Source organism: Oncorhynchus nerka, linkage group LG18, assembly GCF_034236695.1.
Source record: "Oncorhynchus nerka isolate Pitt River linkage group LG18, Oner_Uvic_2.0, whole genome shotgun sequence".
In the NCBI taxonomy this organism is placed as follows: Eukaryota; Metazoa; Chordata; class Actinopteri; order Salmoniformes; family Salmonidae; genus Oncorhynchus; species Oncorhynchus nerka.
The window spans coordinates 24608686-24625483 of NC_088413.1; the positions used below are offsets into that span (position 1 = coordinate 24608686).

The 16798-nt window shown below is 43.8% G+C and overlaps 1 protein-coding gene across 5 annotated transcripts in view; it reads left to right on the forward strand.

Annotated features, from left to right (window-relative positions):
• Nucleotides 1-10755, forward strand: part of sh3gl2a (SH3 domain containing GRB2 like 2a, endophilin A1) — a 79004-nt gene extending 68249 nt beyond the window's left edge. The window contains exons 7-13 of one of the 5 annotated variants that reach the window (XM_065003829.1): nt 4875-4978; nt 5458-5570; nt 5956-5970; nt 6178-6189; nt 6422-6433; nt 7332-7343; nt 7723-10755. In XM_065003829.1, coding sequence (XP_064859901.1) covers nt 4875-4978; nt 5458-5570; nt 5956-5970; nt 6178-6189; nt 6422-6433; nt 7332-7343; nt 7723-7916 — 462 coding nt within the window. In that variant the 3' untranslated portion in view covers nt 7917-10755. Of the gene's footprint in view, nt 1-4871; nt 4979-5457; nt 5571-5955; nt 5971-6177; nt 7344-7722 lie in introns of all 5 variants that reach the window. The other 4 variants (XR_010459671.1, XR_010459672.1, XM_065003828.1 and 1 more) reach the window with 4 other exon arrangements.
• Nucleotides 10756-16798: the final 6043 nt, after the last annotated feature.

Sequence of the window (16798 nt, forward strand, 5' to 3'; positions counted from 1 at the left end):
AGTAGCAGCAGGTAATAGTAGCAGCAGGTAATAGTAGCAGCAGGTAGTAGTAGCAGCAGTAGTAATAGTAGCAGCAGGTAATAGTAGCAGCAGGTAATAGTAGCAGCAGTAGTAGTAGCAGCAGGTAATAGTAGCAGCAGGTAATAGTAGCAGCAGGTAGTAGTAGCAGCAGGTAATAGTAGCAGCAGTGGTAGTAGCAGCAGGTAATAGTAGCAGCAGGTAGTAGCAGCAGGTAATAGTAGCAGCAGTAATAGTAGCAGCAGTAATAGTAGCAGCAGGTAATAGTAGCAGCAGTAGTAGTAGCAGCAGGTAATAGTAGCAGCAGTGGTAGTAGCAGCAGGTAATAGTAGCAGCAGGTAATAGTAGCAGCAGGTAATAGTAGCAGCAGGTAATAGTAGCAGCAGGTAATAGTAGCAGCAGGTAATAGTAGCAGCAGGTAATAGTAGCAGCAGGTAATAGTAGCAGCAGTGGTAGTAGCAGCAGGTAATAGTAGTAGCAGGTAGTAGTAGCAGCAGGTAATAGTAGCAGCAGTGGTAGTAGCAGCAGGTAATAGTAGCAGCAGGTAATAGTAGCAGCAGGTAATAGTAGCAGCAGGTAATAGTAATAGCAGGTAATAGTAGCAGCAGTGGTAGTAGCAGCAGGTAATAGTAGCAGCAGGTAATAGTAGCAGCAGGTAATAGTAGCAGCAGTAATAGTAGCAGCAAGTAATAGTAGCAGCAGGTAATAGTAGCAGCAGGTAATAGTAGCAGCAGGTAATAGTAGCAGCAGGTAATAGCAGCAGTGGTAGTAGCAGCAGGTAATAGTAGCAGCAGTGGTAGTAGCAGCAGGTAATAGTAGCAGCAGTGGTAGTAGCATAGGTAATAGTAGCAGCAGGTAATAGTAGTAGCAGCAGTAGTAGTAGCAGTAATAGTAGCAGCAGGTAATAGTAGCAGCAAGTAATAGTAGCAGCAGGTAATAGTAGCAGCAGGTAATAGTAGCAGCAGGTAATAGTAGCAGCAGGTAATAGTAGCAGCAGTAGTAGTAGCAGCAGGTAATAGTAGCAGCAGGTAATAGTAGCAGCAGGTAATAGTAGCAGCAGTGGTAGTAGCAGCAGGTAATAGTAGCAGCAGGTAATAGTAGCAGCAGGTAATAGTAGTAGCAGGTAATAGTAGCAGCAGGTAATAGTAGCAGCAGGTAATAGTAGCAGCAGGTAATAGTAGCAGCAGGTAATAGTAATAGCAGGTAATAGTAGCAGCATTGGTAGTAGCAGCAGGTAATAGTAGTAGCAGGTAATAGTAGTAGCAGGTAATAGTAGCAGCAGTGGTAGTAGCAGCAGGTAATAGTAGCAGCAGGTAATAGTAGCAGCAGGTAATAGTAGTAGCAGCAGGTAATAGTAGCAGCAGTGGTAGTAGCAGCAGGTAATAGTAGCAGCAGGTAGTATAGTAATAGTAGCAGGTAATAGTAGCAGAAGGTAATAGTAGCAGCAGGTAATAGTAATAGCAGGTAATAGTAGCAGCATTGGTAGTAGCAGCAGGTAATAGTAGCAGCAGGTAGTAGTAGCAGCAGGTAATAGTAGCAGCAGGTAATAGTAGCAGCAGTGGTAGTAGCAGCAGGTAATAGTAGCAGCAGGTAATAGTATGAGCTGTAGTAGTAGAAGCAGGTAATAGTAGCAGCAGTGGTAGTAGCAGCAGGTAATAGTAGCAGCAGTAGTAGTAGCAGCAGGTAATAGTAGCAGCAGTAGTAGTAGGCAGCAGGTAATAGTAGCAGCAGTGGTAGTAGCAGCAGGTAATAGTAGCAGCAGGTAATAGTATGAGCTGTAGTAGTAGCAGCAGGTAATAGTAGCAGCAGTGGTAGTAGCAGCGGGTAATAGTAGCAGCAGTGGTAGTAGCAGCAGGTAATAGTAGCAGCAGGTAATAGTAGCAGCAGTAGTAGTAGCAGCAGGTAATAATAGCAGCAGTGGTAGTAGCAGCAGGTAATAGTAGCAGCAGTAGTAGTAGCAGCAGGTAATAGTAGCAGCAGGTAATAGTAGCAGTAGTAGTAGTAGCAGCAGGTAATAGTAGCAGCAGTGGTAGTAGCAGCAGGTAATAGTAGCAGCAGGTAATAGTATGAGCTGTAGTAGTAGCAGCAGGTAATAGTAGCAGCAGTGGTAGTAGCAGCAGGTAATAGTAGCAGCAGGTAATAGTAGCAGCAGTAGTAGTAGCAGCAGGTAATAGTAGCAGCAGTGGTAGTAGCAGCAGGTAATAGTAGCAGCAGTGGTAGTAGCAGCAGGTAATAGTAGCAGCAGTAATAGTAGCAGCAGGTAATAGTAGCAGCAGTAGTAGTAGCAGCAGGTAATAGTAGCAGCAGGTAATAGTAGCAGCAGTGGTAGTAGCAGCAGGTAATAGTAGCAGCAGTGGTAGTAGCAGCAGGTAATAGTAGCAGCAGTAGTAGTAGCAGCAGGTAATAGTAGCAGCAGGTAATAGTAGCAGCAGGTAATAGTAGCAGCAGTGGTAGTAGCAGCAGGTAATAGTAGCAGCAGGTAATAGTAGCAGCAGTGGTAGTAGCAGCAGGTAATAGTAGCAGCAGGTAATAGTAGCAGCAGGTAATAGTAGCAGCAGTGGTAGTAGCAGCAGGTAATAGTAGCAGCAGGTAATAGTAGCAGCAGGTAATAGTAGCAGCAGGTAATAGTAGCAGCAGGTAATAGTAATAGCAGGTAATAGTAGCAGCATTGGTAGTAGCAGCAGGTAATAGTAGCAGCAGGTAGTAGTAGCAGCAGGTAATAGTAGCAGCAGTGGTAGTAGCAGCAGGTAATAGTAGCAGCAGGTAATAGTAGCAGCAGTAGTAGTAGCAGCAGGTAATAGTAGCAGCAGGTAATAGTATGAGCTGTAGTAGTAGCAGCAGGTAATAGTAGCAGCAGTGGTAGTAGCAGCAGGTAATAGTAGCAGCAGGTAGTAGTAGCAGCAGGTAATAGTAGCAGCAGTGGTAGTAGCAGCAGGTAATAGTAGCAGCAGTAGTAGTAGCAGCAGGTAATAATAGCAGCAGTGGTAGTAGCAGCAGGTAATAATAGCAGCAGTAGTAGTAGCAGCAGGTAATAGTAGCAGCAGGTAATAGTAGCAGCAGTAGTAGTAGCAGCAGGTAATAGTAGCAGCAGGTAATAGTAGCAGCAGGTAATAGTAGCAGCAGTGGTAGTAGCAGCAGGTAATAGTAGCAGCAGTGGTAGTAGCAGCAGGTAATAGTAGCAGCAGTGGTAGTAGCAGCAGGTAATAGTAGCAGCAGTGGTAGTAGCAGCAGGTAATAGTAGCAGCAGGTAATAGTAGCAGCAGTAGCAGCAGTAATAGGTAATAGCAGCAGTGGTAGTAGCAGCAGGTAATAGTAGCAGCAGTAGTAGTAGCAGCAGGTAATAGTAGCAGCAGGTAATAGTAGCAGCAGTAGTAGTAGCAGCAGGTAATAGTAGCAGCAGTGGTAGTAGCAGCAGGTAATAGTAGCAGCAGTGGTAGTAGCAGCAGGTAATAGTAGCAGCAGGTAATAGTAGCAGCAGGTAATAGTAGCAGCAGGTAATAGTAGCAGCAGTAGTAGTAGCAGCAGGTTATAGTAGCAGCAGGTAATAGTAGCAGCAGGTAATAGTAGCAGCAGGTAATAGTAGCAGCAGTAGTAGTAGCAGCAGGTAATAGTAGCAGCAGGTAATAGTAGCAGCATGTAATAGTATGAGCTGTAGTAGTAGCAGCAGGTAATAGTAGCAGCAGTGGTAGTAGCAGCAGGTAATAGTATCAGCAGTAGTAGTAGCAGCAGGTAATAGTAGCAGCAGGTAATAGTAGCAGCAGGTAATAGTAGCAGCAGGTAATAGTAGCAGCAGGTAATAGTATCAGCAGTAGTAGTCGCAGGTAATAGTAGCAGCAGGTAATAGTAGCAGCAGTGGTAGTAGTAGTCATCATGTCTTTTTACTGCATCTTCTGTCCATCACTGGGCACATGTTTGATGTTCAATAGTTTTATTTTTTCTCAGCAAACTGTGTCTGTCTATTCTCTAGTCTCTGTCCTCTTCTCTCCCTCCGTCTCTAGTCCAAGTCACCTCCCCCTCTGACCAGCTGCAACCACGGCAACAGAGGGGGTCATGATTCAAAGCTCGTGTTCTACCTCTTGTCAGAGCATCACAGGCTGACTTTGACTCACTGTGTATTGTCTGCATGTAACGTTGTGTTGTGTGGACTGGAGGTTCTCATCAAGGCAGTATCAGGGAACCTAGAGCCTCAGATATCAGATGAACAGGACTTCTATAGAGATATAAATAATTGTAATAACAGTTGAGCTCTACGTTCTATAATGGCTCCTCCACCCATCTATCGATCCATCCAGTCTTTCTTGACCTTGTGTTGTCATATCAAAGTACCTGTACGTTAACCAGTTGTCCCGAACCGGCTCGTATCCCGTAACAAAAAGGTAGAGAACATGGAGATCAAGGAATAGCAAAAATATGTTGATTAACTAAAGTAAACAAAACAAGTAACAATGGTGTGTGTAGTCAGTAGTGTGAGTGTGGTTGTGTGCATAAATGTGATAATGAGGGGTGTTGAAAGGTGCCAAAGCAAGCAAACAAAACAGCCACAAAAATACCACACCCAACAGTGTGTCTGCATGGGGAGAGTCTCCCCAATGAATGGGGGAAAGGTGTATTCATCCCAGGACACACCGGAGCCCACCGACATCCTAATAAGGAAAACAAGAGCAAAGAGAAAGAATTCGGCAGACCGAGTGGGAGGGTCGTCACACAGTAAGGCGGATGTGTTGACCTCGCAGTATCACACTGTAGTTTCTGTATGTTAGCCAGACCAGTGAGTCCGGATGTATACGGTAGGACTTGGGCCACGCCGCCCATATGTAACAGTCGTCCCGTTGGGCCTTTTGTGTTTGCGTCAGCAGATTGAACAGGTGAGCCAGCTAGCCGCGCTGGTCCAAGCCCAGGTGGAGTACCATCGTCAGTGTGCTGAGATCCTCACCCAGCTGCAGTCCAAGATGGAGGACCGGTCAGTATTTATAATAATATATATATCATTATATATCATTATAATCTGTGTCTCCATGACCGGTCAGTACCGGCTGGAGGTACGGAGGATTTTTGCGAAATTACTGAAATTTACCCAAAGTTCACAGGTTTTTATTTTGAAAACCTGGTTGGAGAAAAACCTGGGAATGTTGGGAAAGTTTCCGGAATTTTCGCAACCCTAGTAGAGAGTACGGGGGCAATACCATACCATACGAATCGTCTTCGGATCAAGAATTGAAACCGCCTGATTATTCCTTTCCTGAATTCTCTGAATTCGCCAGAAGTGAGATGGAATTGATCCCAATAACCCTTGACCCCAAACCTTAGGTATGCCGCAGAAATAGAATGAATAGATTCTATTAATTCTTTCAACGAGCGATGCGGCAGAGGGTGGGGGGGGGATTGGGATCAGCACCCTCTTCACTATATGGGCTTGTTTCTGCAATGTATTATCCATAGGATAAGGGATTCCTCCAACAAGCCCAAGAAAGAATTCATACCTAAGCCGCGTCAGTCCTTGGACCTCTCTAGTGAAAACCACAATGGAGCCATCCAAGGATCCAGGTCCCCAGGTGAGACTCTCCACTCCTACCATGAAACCTGACATCTCTCTCTCTCTCTCTACATCACTAGGTGTTATGAAATGTAATGTTATGTACTATTTTAAACTGTATGTAACTGTCTTATGTTGCTGGACCCCAGGAAGAGTAGCTGCTGCCTTGGCAGGAACTAATGGGGGATCCATAATAAATACAAATACAATCCATCCCTCTCTCTCTCCATCACTATCAACGTCTCTCTCTTCTCTCTCTTTTCCTTATGTCTATTTCTGTCTCTGTCTGTGTCTTCCCATCGTCTATCTATCTCCCCGTCTCTACGTTCATCCACTTATCAGGCAAATGGAAATATATACCTGTCTGCTCTTTCTTCTCTTTTCCTTTCTGTTATTCCATCCAGCAACAAGGTCTCCAGGTGAGCTAAGTCATCTGTCTGTCCATCTATCTGGCTGGCTGGCTGATCATCTTATCTTCATATCTCTTCATTTCTCAATCTCGTCATCTCTCCATAGTTTCATTTATCCATCTCTCCATCCATCCACTTCCAAATACTATAAATCACAAATGTATTTGTTCTACCTGTGTGGCTTGCTTTGCGTTTGGATTTCTCTCCTCTTTGCAGCAAGGTCTCCAGGTAAACCAAGAGTGAACACTAGAGAGAGACCATAATATCACTCTGTCTATTTCTATCACTGTCTTTCTATCTGCGTCCGTCCGTCTCCGTCCATCTGTTTGGTGATTGTCCATCTGTTCACTGCCATAACCCACCCATCCATCCATTTATACAACTATGTCAATTGCAGTTAAACATAAATACCTCTTCTCTTTCTCCCACATTTGCTCTCTCTCTTTCTTCCTCTTTGCAGCAAGGTCTCCAGGTGAGCCTAGAGTGAATTCTGGAGAGATACGACAGAATATCTCTACTTTATCACTCTGTCTGTGTGTCCATATGAACGGTCTGTCTCTTGCTCTTTCTTGGACTGTCTATCTGGCTCCAGTCTGTTTCCTGATTTCTCTCCTGTCTCTCTCTCTGTTTGTATTCCAAGGTTTTGTTGTCAGTATTCCGGTCTTTGTTTCTCTCTATCTGCCTTTCTGTCTGTGCGTTTGTCTTTTCGATTTGTTTATCAATCAATCGACAACACAAACCAACATTTTTACGTCTTTCTCTCCTCTGATTGGCCTTGTCTCCCTTTGTCTGTCTTTCTGTCTGTTAGTGTTGCACGATATACCGAAACTTAAATACTTTATCCATACTAGAACATGAAAAACGGTTCGATATTTGCATAGAAGTGGCTTCTTTAATAAAAATTTGCTCTCTCTTTAACCAGTAATGATGTCGTTCACGAGGCAAAAAAACTAAGTCAAATTGATTGTATAATTGATCCATTACATGGCTGTCTCTGAAAATTGTTAACTGAAAAAAGTTAGAATGTAATGATATTGAACTCAAAAGATGCCCAACAATTGAACAGATCAGTAGCTAAGTTTATCTGTTTGGATCAAGTGCCATTCTGTGGCTTTGGCTAATATGCCTACTTTTTTTGCCATGGTATCATTTTGATATCGAGTATTGTGATGGTATTGAGTTTTCGTGATACAGTACTAAACCTGGTATCGATGTCAAAATTCTGGTATCGTGACAATACTACTGTTCAATATGTCTATCAATCGATCACCTAAATACACATTCATTTTTATGCATTCCTCTCTTCTTTACCTTGTCTCCCCCTCCCTCTCTTTCTTCCTCCTCCGTCTGCCCTCCATCCCCCCTTTCAGCAAGGTCTCCAGGTAAGCGCTTTACTCCAGAGATAATCTTATCTTTCTTTTACTATAGGAATAACCCTAACTTCTATTTAAGACAAATTTTCGCTTAGTTGAATTAACTTCATTTTCGCTCATCCATTAATGTCAATTGGAGTATAAGTGAAGATTTGACCTTGTGGAAGTTAGGATTCACCCCCATCTTTCTGTCTATACCATAGACCTCTCCAGCCATACACTATAACTCTGCTTTCTCTTCTCTCCATCTATCCCTTTCCATCGGTCCACCGCTCAATCTCTCTCTCTCTCTCTCTCTTTCACACTCTCCCCATCCCTCCTCCTTTCTTTCTCTCTCTCTCACCATCTCTCCATCCATCGCTCTCTCCCTCTCTCTCTCTCATTCCAGCTCCCCTAGACCAGCCATCCTGCAGGGCGCTGTATGACTTTGACCCCGAGAACGAGGGCGAGCTGGGCTTCAAGGAGGGGGACATCATCACTCTCACCAACAAGATCGACGACAACTGGTACGAGGGCATGATCCACGGCAGCTCTGGATTCTTCCCCGTCAACTACGTGGATATCCTGGTGCCCCTGCCCTAAAGTCGTTGCCACGGCAACGGCGAATCAGCAGCAGCAGTTTTCCCAGGCGACAAATCTTAATCCCTGCATCCCCAGCTCCCGCCACCCCCAAATATTCCCGGAAGCCCTCCCTTTCACTCCGCTAAAAAGGAGATCTAACTACAATGAAGATATGATGACGAAATCAACAACAGCATGGTGTCACGCCAACGAGTGCTAACGAAACAGACTTTTGAAAAAAAAATACGAAAAATAAGCAATGATGCCGTTTTGAATGCCATCGTGGACATTTACCATCAAACCAATAAAATGCTATGGTTGTTTTTTCTTTTATTTCCAAAAAGAGTATTTCTCGGTTTTGTCCTCAAGTTGTTTTTTCCTTCAGGAGCTTCTACAGTTCCTCAATCCTTGTCTTTCCTGGCTTCATCTAGGTTTACATTGGCTGCGTGTCTTTCAAAATGGCCGTTACTATCCTTCTCTGTACTTTGTGGAAACTTCTAGACTAGCATAATTTCATCATCGTCACATATTGTAGGCTACTATTTCTGGGCGGTTATCTGGTCCGTTAGATCACGTTTAGGTCATGTTTCACACTTTGTTAGACACTGTAGGTCAGGCATGTTTTAGTGTTTTATCAGATTTACTTCTTCTAAGTACGTTCAAGCTAAATATATGTTTTTCCCGTTTGAAAAGGGTAGCCTTCTGTTTGCATGCATGGATTGTTTCCTAGAGAGACCGTGTCCATTTCATGCTAAACAACAGATGTATGTTTATGACGGAGGGGATATCGTTTGATGTGTCTTTTCATACAGACCTAAACTGAGAGTGAGGTATGTAAGGATTCAGTGTGATTTAATCAAGGCACCATAGTTAGACCAAACTGGCCACCTATGCAGGAGGGTAGGCCTACAGCAGGGCTGAGTGGTGTCAATGGCAAATCTACTCGCTTTTCTATCCGAGGGTGTAGTTTGTTTGCGATCTACATTGTTTTGTTGCCATTCTATATCACACAAGTCCTCTGTGTGATTTAGGTATGCCTCATGATTACATCTAGTGTATTTCAGTCAATGGTTATAAATTGGCGATGAATATTTACGGAAACAAAAGACTAAATTGTGTAGTTCAATTGTTTTCTAAGTGGCGTATAAGCAAAAACTGGAACCGTTTCCATAATATGAAATAATGTTTAAAAAATCTTCTCAGTGTGTATTTTACCAATGACGTGGAAATATTTGTGAAAATGGTTGCTGTATTGTGCTATTTCATATAGGAGTTGACCGCTTATCGGTTTAGCCTTATTTTCTTCAACCGTTGGCGAAGTTGTTTTCACTGTATCAGAATGTCCTTTAGTCAGATAAACAAATAACACTATATTGAAGACTATAAGTCATGGAATCTGATAGGACTAGCTTTAGCTGATCATGCTCACAGACAACTACTGTATTACGAGGCCAATGGAATACACAAGCAATGCTGTCTCAATCAGAAAAGGGAACATTTTATAAAAAGTGATCACGGTACCATATTTAATTCAAAGATACTAACATCAATAACCAGATGCAAATTCCCTACCCCTTTGTATCTTACACTTTGTCTAAATGTTGTCAGGCAATCTAGGCAACTTCTCTCTGTCAGGAGTCTCGGTCTGAAATAACCCATTCATACGGTATGTGTTGCTCTTACTGGTCCATACTGTATTTCTGTTTACTGAAGGTTCTGAGGATCCTTAGTCCCTGTCCCTTGTTGATTGTTCTTCCCTTGTCATATCCCAGGAATGGATGGCCGCACTTGTAACAATACACAATATAAGGTACCACAGCAGCAGACTGTTGCATATAACAATAATCATCATTTGGTGGGAACAAGTGTGTATTAATATGCATGTGTGAGTTGGAAATGTGTTTTTGGCATATCCCACTCTCCCTGAAACGCCCTGGGAGAGTGGGGTCACGGCCAGAGTCTACTAAAGCAATTGGATACTACTGTACACTCCAAACTCTGGCCTATGGATCTATCTAGGTTTTCTCCAGCATTTTGAGGACTTCATTCTCAGTGGTTTTCCCTTCTGCAAATCCAATGTGAAACTGTATGTGTGTAACAGACAGGGCAATAAGTGTTTCACCCATTTATCGTGGTTGTGTGACTGGGTGGGTGTGGTTTGGTTGGGCCGAGGTTGGTATGTGTTTTGTGAAGGGAGAAGGGGTTGTATGCGCCACGGGTGGTTTGGTCTACTGTGGTTTGTATCTATGAAGTGTACATTTTCTATTTTTTCTGTCAGTATTATTTTTCCTTCATTGAAATCCTCCTGGACGTCTATTTGATAAAGGACCGATACAGTATAGCGCAATGATACTATTGATGAAGCTGAACCAACCGAAAACCCATCTATAGTGTTTTTTTTTTTAAAGGGAAGCGCAACTTGAAACAGTGTCGTTTGTTGGCAGAATAAGCAGATTCAGATTGGAACTGGCTGTGCGTTCAAGTTTTTTAAAAGGCTATATATTTCCTTCATTTTCTTTTCTCTATCTTTTTTTAAAACAATTATCGTGTGTATCTTTGCCCTCAATGAGGACTGTACAGCTTTTCAGTGATTTGTTTTCACCGTGTGTGTGTGTAGTAGCGCATCTACGGTATCGTATTTTATTTTTGTAACTGTGATAAAGTATATGCATATATATACAGTAATTATATAGAACTATTGTGATTCGAGGGATTGTTTGTGCTGCACACAATTGTCGTTTTTGGATTCTTTGTTTGTTTTGGTTTCATCCCTTGCACCGGATTACAAGACAATATGCTTGATGTTAAAAATGACTAAAATATCTCAATGTAATTTATTCAAATAAACAACAAAGTTAGAGTTGTTTGTTGTTGTTGTCTCTCTGTTGAGAAGGAGAAGTTGGTCTGGAAGGAACGTCTCTTTCTATAGAAGATCTGAAGGATATTCTCCTCCAATGCGTTTTGAGAAGGCGGCAAGGAGAGAGGATCAATGTAAGAAAGACCTTGAGAAAGATCCATAACAGTTGCAATCTCCACCAGTGCCGCCAGGTGGTGCGGTGATGGTCCAGTCCTGGGGAAAGCGTCAGGAAGAGGATATAGCTGTGGCCAAGGCCTCACACATACTTTAACAGCGGATTACCACTAGATGGTGCAGACAACCATCAAAATAATGCACAGATTTGATTTATGGCGTTATTGTGCGTGTGTGAGCGTAAAAAGTGGGTGGCGACATGGTGGAGTAAAGCTGTTACAGTATAGGCAGGGATGGGCAAAAAAAATACAAAATAGCATAAAGTTCAATGTATCAACATAAACTTCAAAATACTTGTATTTTGAAATCTATTGAATTAAAATACATATTTTAAAATAGAGAAATAGATTTGCAAGTAGCTGTCCCGAACAGCATCAACAGTCTCAGTAACGGTCACAGAAACGTTTAACTCACTATGACTGTGATGTTATCTACCTTAATGCCCTGACTGTAAGTCACTCTGGATAAGAGTGTCTGCTCAATTACCTAAATGTATATGTGAAAATGAACAACAAAGCACACTGGGTATTATTATTGGCCTTTGTTTCAGGGTCATGTCCAGAAGGGATACAGTTTAACCTAATTCTCCCAACCTGCTAGTTAATTATCCTAACCTGTTGCATAAAGTTTCCTAAACCTGCTACGAATTAGTCCATTTTGACAAAAGCTGTATCATGTCTAGACAAAACATTGTTTTGGGGCCGTAGCCATTATAATACTGATTTGTCCATTTTCCACACACATTTATATTTAGTTCATTTAGCAGGCGCTCTTATCACACCATAGTGCGATCAGACTTCTGATATCAATGCAGGGTGAAAGGGGGCCACAAAATGGTATAGAAAAGTATTTTGTTACAAAATATATTTGCGTTCTGACCAGTATAATACAAATGACTAAATAGTCAGAATTGAAATAGTGCACATCTCTGCTTAGAGGTGGTAGGTTGGAGGTGGACGTTACACATGGGTAGCGACCCGCACGGTTGCCAGTTTGAATCCCGATTGCAACTTGTTTTCCAACCTTACCCAACTTGTAATGTATTAACTTTGGGGCCAATTCCGATTTAGGAAATGTACGTCTTTCTACCGCACTTCTCAGTAGTTAGTGTTCAGATGTATCTAATGCAGATGATTAGGGTTTTGGGGGTGTGGTTCCCTTGCGGGCGCTGAATACATTTAATTAAACCGCTGAAAAGCCTCCCACTTGCTGGCCAACACATTTTCTATTGGTGCTTTCATTCAATAGGGTTTTCAGTACATTTATCTTAAGCAATCCCTTTAAATACGGTGTACCTTTAATTAGAATTTTGTTGACAGACTCACTAGAATACTTTGAGAGGACGGGTTCAGAATATACGGATCAATAAAAGAAAGCCATCTAAATATATATGTTGCTTCAGCACCAACTGGTAGATTTAAAAAATACTCTGGTCTTGTTGATTATTTGGGCACATTTTATGGTTTGGAATGTACCTATTAATCATAAAACGTAACGTTTTGGAGAGACTTTACGCACTAAATATATTGATAAATCAAAAATACAGTGGTTTGATTCATCCTGAAAGTTGTCATATTCAAATTCAAACCCTGAATTATTGGAAGGTGGAAAGTGTACAATCAGGTTTGAACAATAAATCTATAAATCTACTCTAATCCTTACTAATCATGGAATTCTACGACAACAGTCCAGTCTTCGTGAACCGTGCGCCAGATTCCAGGTTAAACCTGCTACGTGTGGTCTGAGTTCCATAATGATTCAAATAGGCTACTTGTCCCAAGTTATCGCACAATGTTATCCTAATATGATCCACTAATGCTAACGACCCTCGGGAACAACTACAGGGGCTTGAGAAAAGAAAGGTAGACGGAATGGAATGATGCAAAATGTAGGCTACAAATGGAAGAAAACCAGCACTAAAATGACAGTTATAAATGTACGTGGGTATTACTGATGGTGGCTCCCGATAGTGGCTAATATTTAACATGATACAAATTGTAAGATAAAACGGAGAAGATCCCGAGCATATAATAATACAATTCTAAAGCACATACATCAACTCAGCAGGTTCAGCCCTACAGAAATCTTTACCTTGGGTCTCCAAATATCATACACGCAAATTTGGATAAAAAATCGGAATATCAGCACAGCTATTCATAGCCTACTTCACTGTGGAAAAGGTGCCGCCATACATGTCATGTTCATATGATTTTCAGTTTGCTTCCATATGACAGGTTTCACATTAGTCTCCAGGGATCATAAGGAAAAATTATCTAAAATACTTGCTATGTGTATTAATTTATACATTTATAATTGATACATTTATAAATTACAGTGCATGGAGAATGCTGTTATTTCTATAGAGAAGAAGAAAATAGATGCTTTTTCCATTTGGAACCGGCAGGATCGCCCGACCTTCCTTATTCATGGTTTCCTCACATCTAAAGGTGGTGGAATTAAGGCCTAGATTCAATCAGATCAAACGTTGACTGACGATAGCAGAAACCCGCATAGTTCAAGGTCAGAATAGGCATAGAGAGAAAACTGCATAAATCTGGTTGAAAACGTCATTTTTCTAACTTTGAACAATCAATCAAATGTATTTATAAAGCCTTTTTTTACATCAGCTGATGTCACAACGTGCTGTACAGAAACCCAGCCTAAAACCCCAAACAGCAGGCAATGCAGTTGAAGCATGGTGGCTAGGAAAAACTCCCTAAAAAGTCCAGAACTTAGGAAGAAACGTAGAGAGGAACCAGGCTCAGAGTCCAGGCTCTGGCCGGTCCTCTTCTGGCTGTGCCGGTGGAGATAATAACAGAACATGGCCAAGATGTTCAAATGTTCATAGATGACCAGCAGGATCAGATAATACAAATCACAGTGGTTTTAGAGGGTGCAACAGGTCAGCACCTCAGAAGCAAATGTCAGTTGGATTTTCATAGCCTCTCATTCAGAGTTAGAGACAGCAGGTGCGGTAGAGAGTCCAAACAGCAGGTCCGGGACAAGGTAGCACATCCAGTGAACAGTTCAGGGTTCCATAGCTGCAGACAGAACAGTTGAAACTGGAGCAGCAGCATGACCAGGTGGACTGGGGACAGCAAGGAGTCATCAGAGAACAGAGAACAGGGCTCCGGGCAGCCGAGCGGAAATGGAGGAAAACTCGCCTCCCTGCGGACCTGGCATCCTTTCACTCCCTCCTCTCTACATTTTCCTCTTCTGTCTCTGCTGCTAAAGCCACTTTCTACCACTCTAAATTCCAAGCATCTGCCTCTAACCCTAGGAAGCTCTTTGCCACCTTCTCCTCCCTCCTGAATCCTCCTCCCCCTCCCCCCCCCTCCTCCCTCTCTGCAGATGACTTCGTCAACCATTTTGAAAAGAAGGTCGACGACATCCGATCCTCGTTTGCTAAGTCAAACGACACCGCTGGTTCTGCTCACACTGCCCTACCCTGTGCTCTGACCTCTTTCTCCCCTCTCTCTCCAGATGAAATCTCGCGTCTTGTGACGGCCGGCCGCCCAACAACCTGCCCGCTTGACCCTATTCCCTCCTCTCTTCTCCAGACCATTTCCGGAGACCTTCTCCCTTACCTCACCTCGCTCATCAACTCATCCATGACCGCTGGCTACGTCCCTTCTGTCTTCAAGAGAGCGAGAGTTGCACCCCTTCTGAAAAAACCTACACTCGATCCCTCCGATGTCAACAACTACAGACCAGTATCCCTTCTTTCTTTTCTCTCCAAAACTCTCGAACGTGCCGTCCTTGGCCAGCTCTCCCGCTATCTCTCTCAGAATGACCTTCTTGATCCAAATCAGTCAGGTTTCAAGACTAGTCATTCAACTGAGACTGCTCTTCTCTGTATCACGGAGGCCCTCCGCACTGCTAAAGCTAACTCTCTCTCCTCTGCTCTCATCCTTCTAGACCTATCGGCTGCCTTCGATACTGTGAACCATCAGATCCTCCTCTCCACCCTCTCCGAGTTGGGCATCTCCGGCGCGGCCCACGCTTGATTGCGTCCTACCTGACAGGTCGCTCCTACCAGGTGGCGTGGCGAGAATCTGTCTCCTCACCACGCGCTCTCATCACTGGCGTCCCCAGGGCTCTGTTCTAGGCCCTCTCCTATTCTCGCTATACACCAAGTCACTTGGCTCTGTCATAACCTCACATGGTCTCTCCTATCATTGCTATGCAGACGACACACAATTAATCTTCTCCTTTCCCCCTTCTGATGACCAGGTGGCAAATCGCATCTCTGCATGTCTGGCAGACATATCAGTGTGGATGACGGATCACCACCTCAAGCTGAACCTCGGCAAGACGGAGCTGCTCTTCCTCCCGGGGAAGGACTGCCCATTCCATGATCTCGCCATCACGGTTGACAACTCCATTGTGTCCTCCTCCCAGAGCGCTAAGAACCTTGGCGTGATCCTGGACAACACCCTGTCGTTCTCAACTAACATCAAGGCGGTGGCCCGTTCTTGTAGGTTCATGCTCTACAACATCCGCAGAGTACGACCCTGCCTCACACAGGAAGCAGCGCAGGTCCTAATCCAGGCACTTGTCATCTCCCGTCTGGATTACTGCAACTCGCTGTTGGCTGGGCTCCCTGCCTGTGCCATTAAACCCCTACAACTCATCCAGAACGCCGCAGCCCGTCTGGTGTTCAACCTTCCCAAGTTCTCTCACGTCACCCCGCTCCTCCGCTCTCTCCACTGGCTTCCAGTTGAAGCTCGCATCCGCTACAAGACCATGGTGCTTGCCTACGGAGCTGTGAGGGGAACGGCACCTCAGTACCTCCAGGCTCTGATCAGGCCCTACACCCAAACAAGGGCACTGCGTTCATCCACCTCTGGCCTGCTCGCCTCCCTACCACTGAGGAAGTACAGTTCCCGCGCAGCCCAGTCAAAACTGTTCGCTGCTCTGGCCCCCCAATGGTGGAACAAACTCCCTCACGACGCCAGGACAGCGGAGTCAATCACCACCTTCCGGAGACACCTGAAACCCCACCTCTTTCAGGAATACCTAGGATAGGATAAAGTAATCCTTCTCATCCCCCCTTAAAAGATTTAGATGCACTATTGTAAAGTGGCTGTTCCACTGGATGTCTTAAGGTGAACGCACCAATTTGTAAGTCGCTCTGGATAAGAGCGTCTGCTAAATGACTTAAATGTAATGTAAATGTAATCAGGACAGGTAGTCCTGAGCCATGGTCCGATGGCTCTGGTTCTCTGAGAAAAGAGAGAGAGAAAGAGAGAGAGAAAGAGAGAGAATTAGATGGAAGCATACTTAAATTCACACAGGACACCGTATAAGACAGGAGAAATACTCCAGATATAACAGACCTACCCTAGCCCCCAGACACATAAACTATTGCAGCATAAATACTGGAGGCTGAGACCGGAGGGGTCGGGAGTAACTGTGGCCCTGTCCGATACCCCCGGACACGGCCAAACAGGCAGGATATAATCCCACCCACTTTGCCAAAGCACTGTCCCCACACCACTAGAGGGATATCTTCAACCACCAACCTACTATGCTGAGACAAGGCAGAGTATAGCCCACGAAGATCTTCAAGTCTGCTTCTCTCACATGGATAGGCAGACCATTCCATAAAAATTGAGCTCTATAGGAGAAAGCCCTGCCTCCAGCTGTTTGCTTAGAAATTCAAGGGTCAAAAAGCAGGCCTGCATCTTGTGACCGTAGCGTACGTGTTGGTATGTACGGCAGGACCAAATCGGAAAGATAGGTAGGAGCAGGCCCATGTAATGCTTTATAGGTCAGCAGTTAAAACCTTGAAATCAGCCCTAGCCTTAATAACAGGAACCCAGTGTACAGAGGCTAGCACTGGAGTAATATTATCACATTTTTTGGTTGG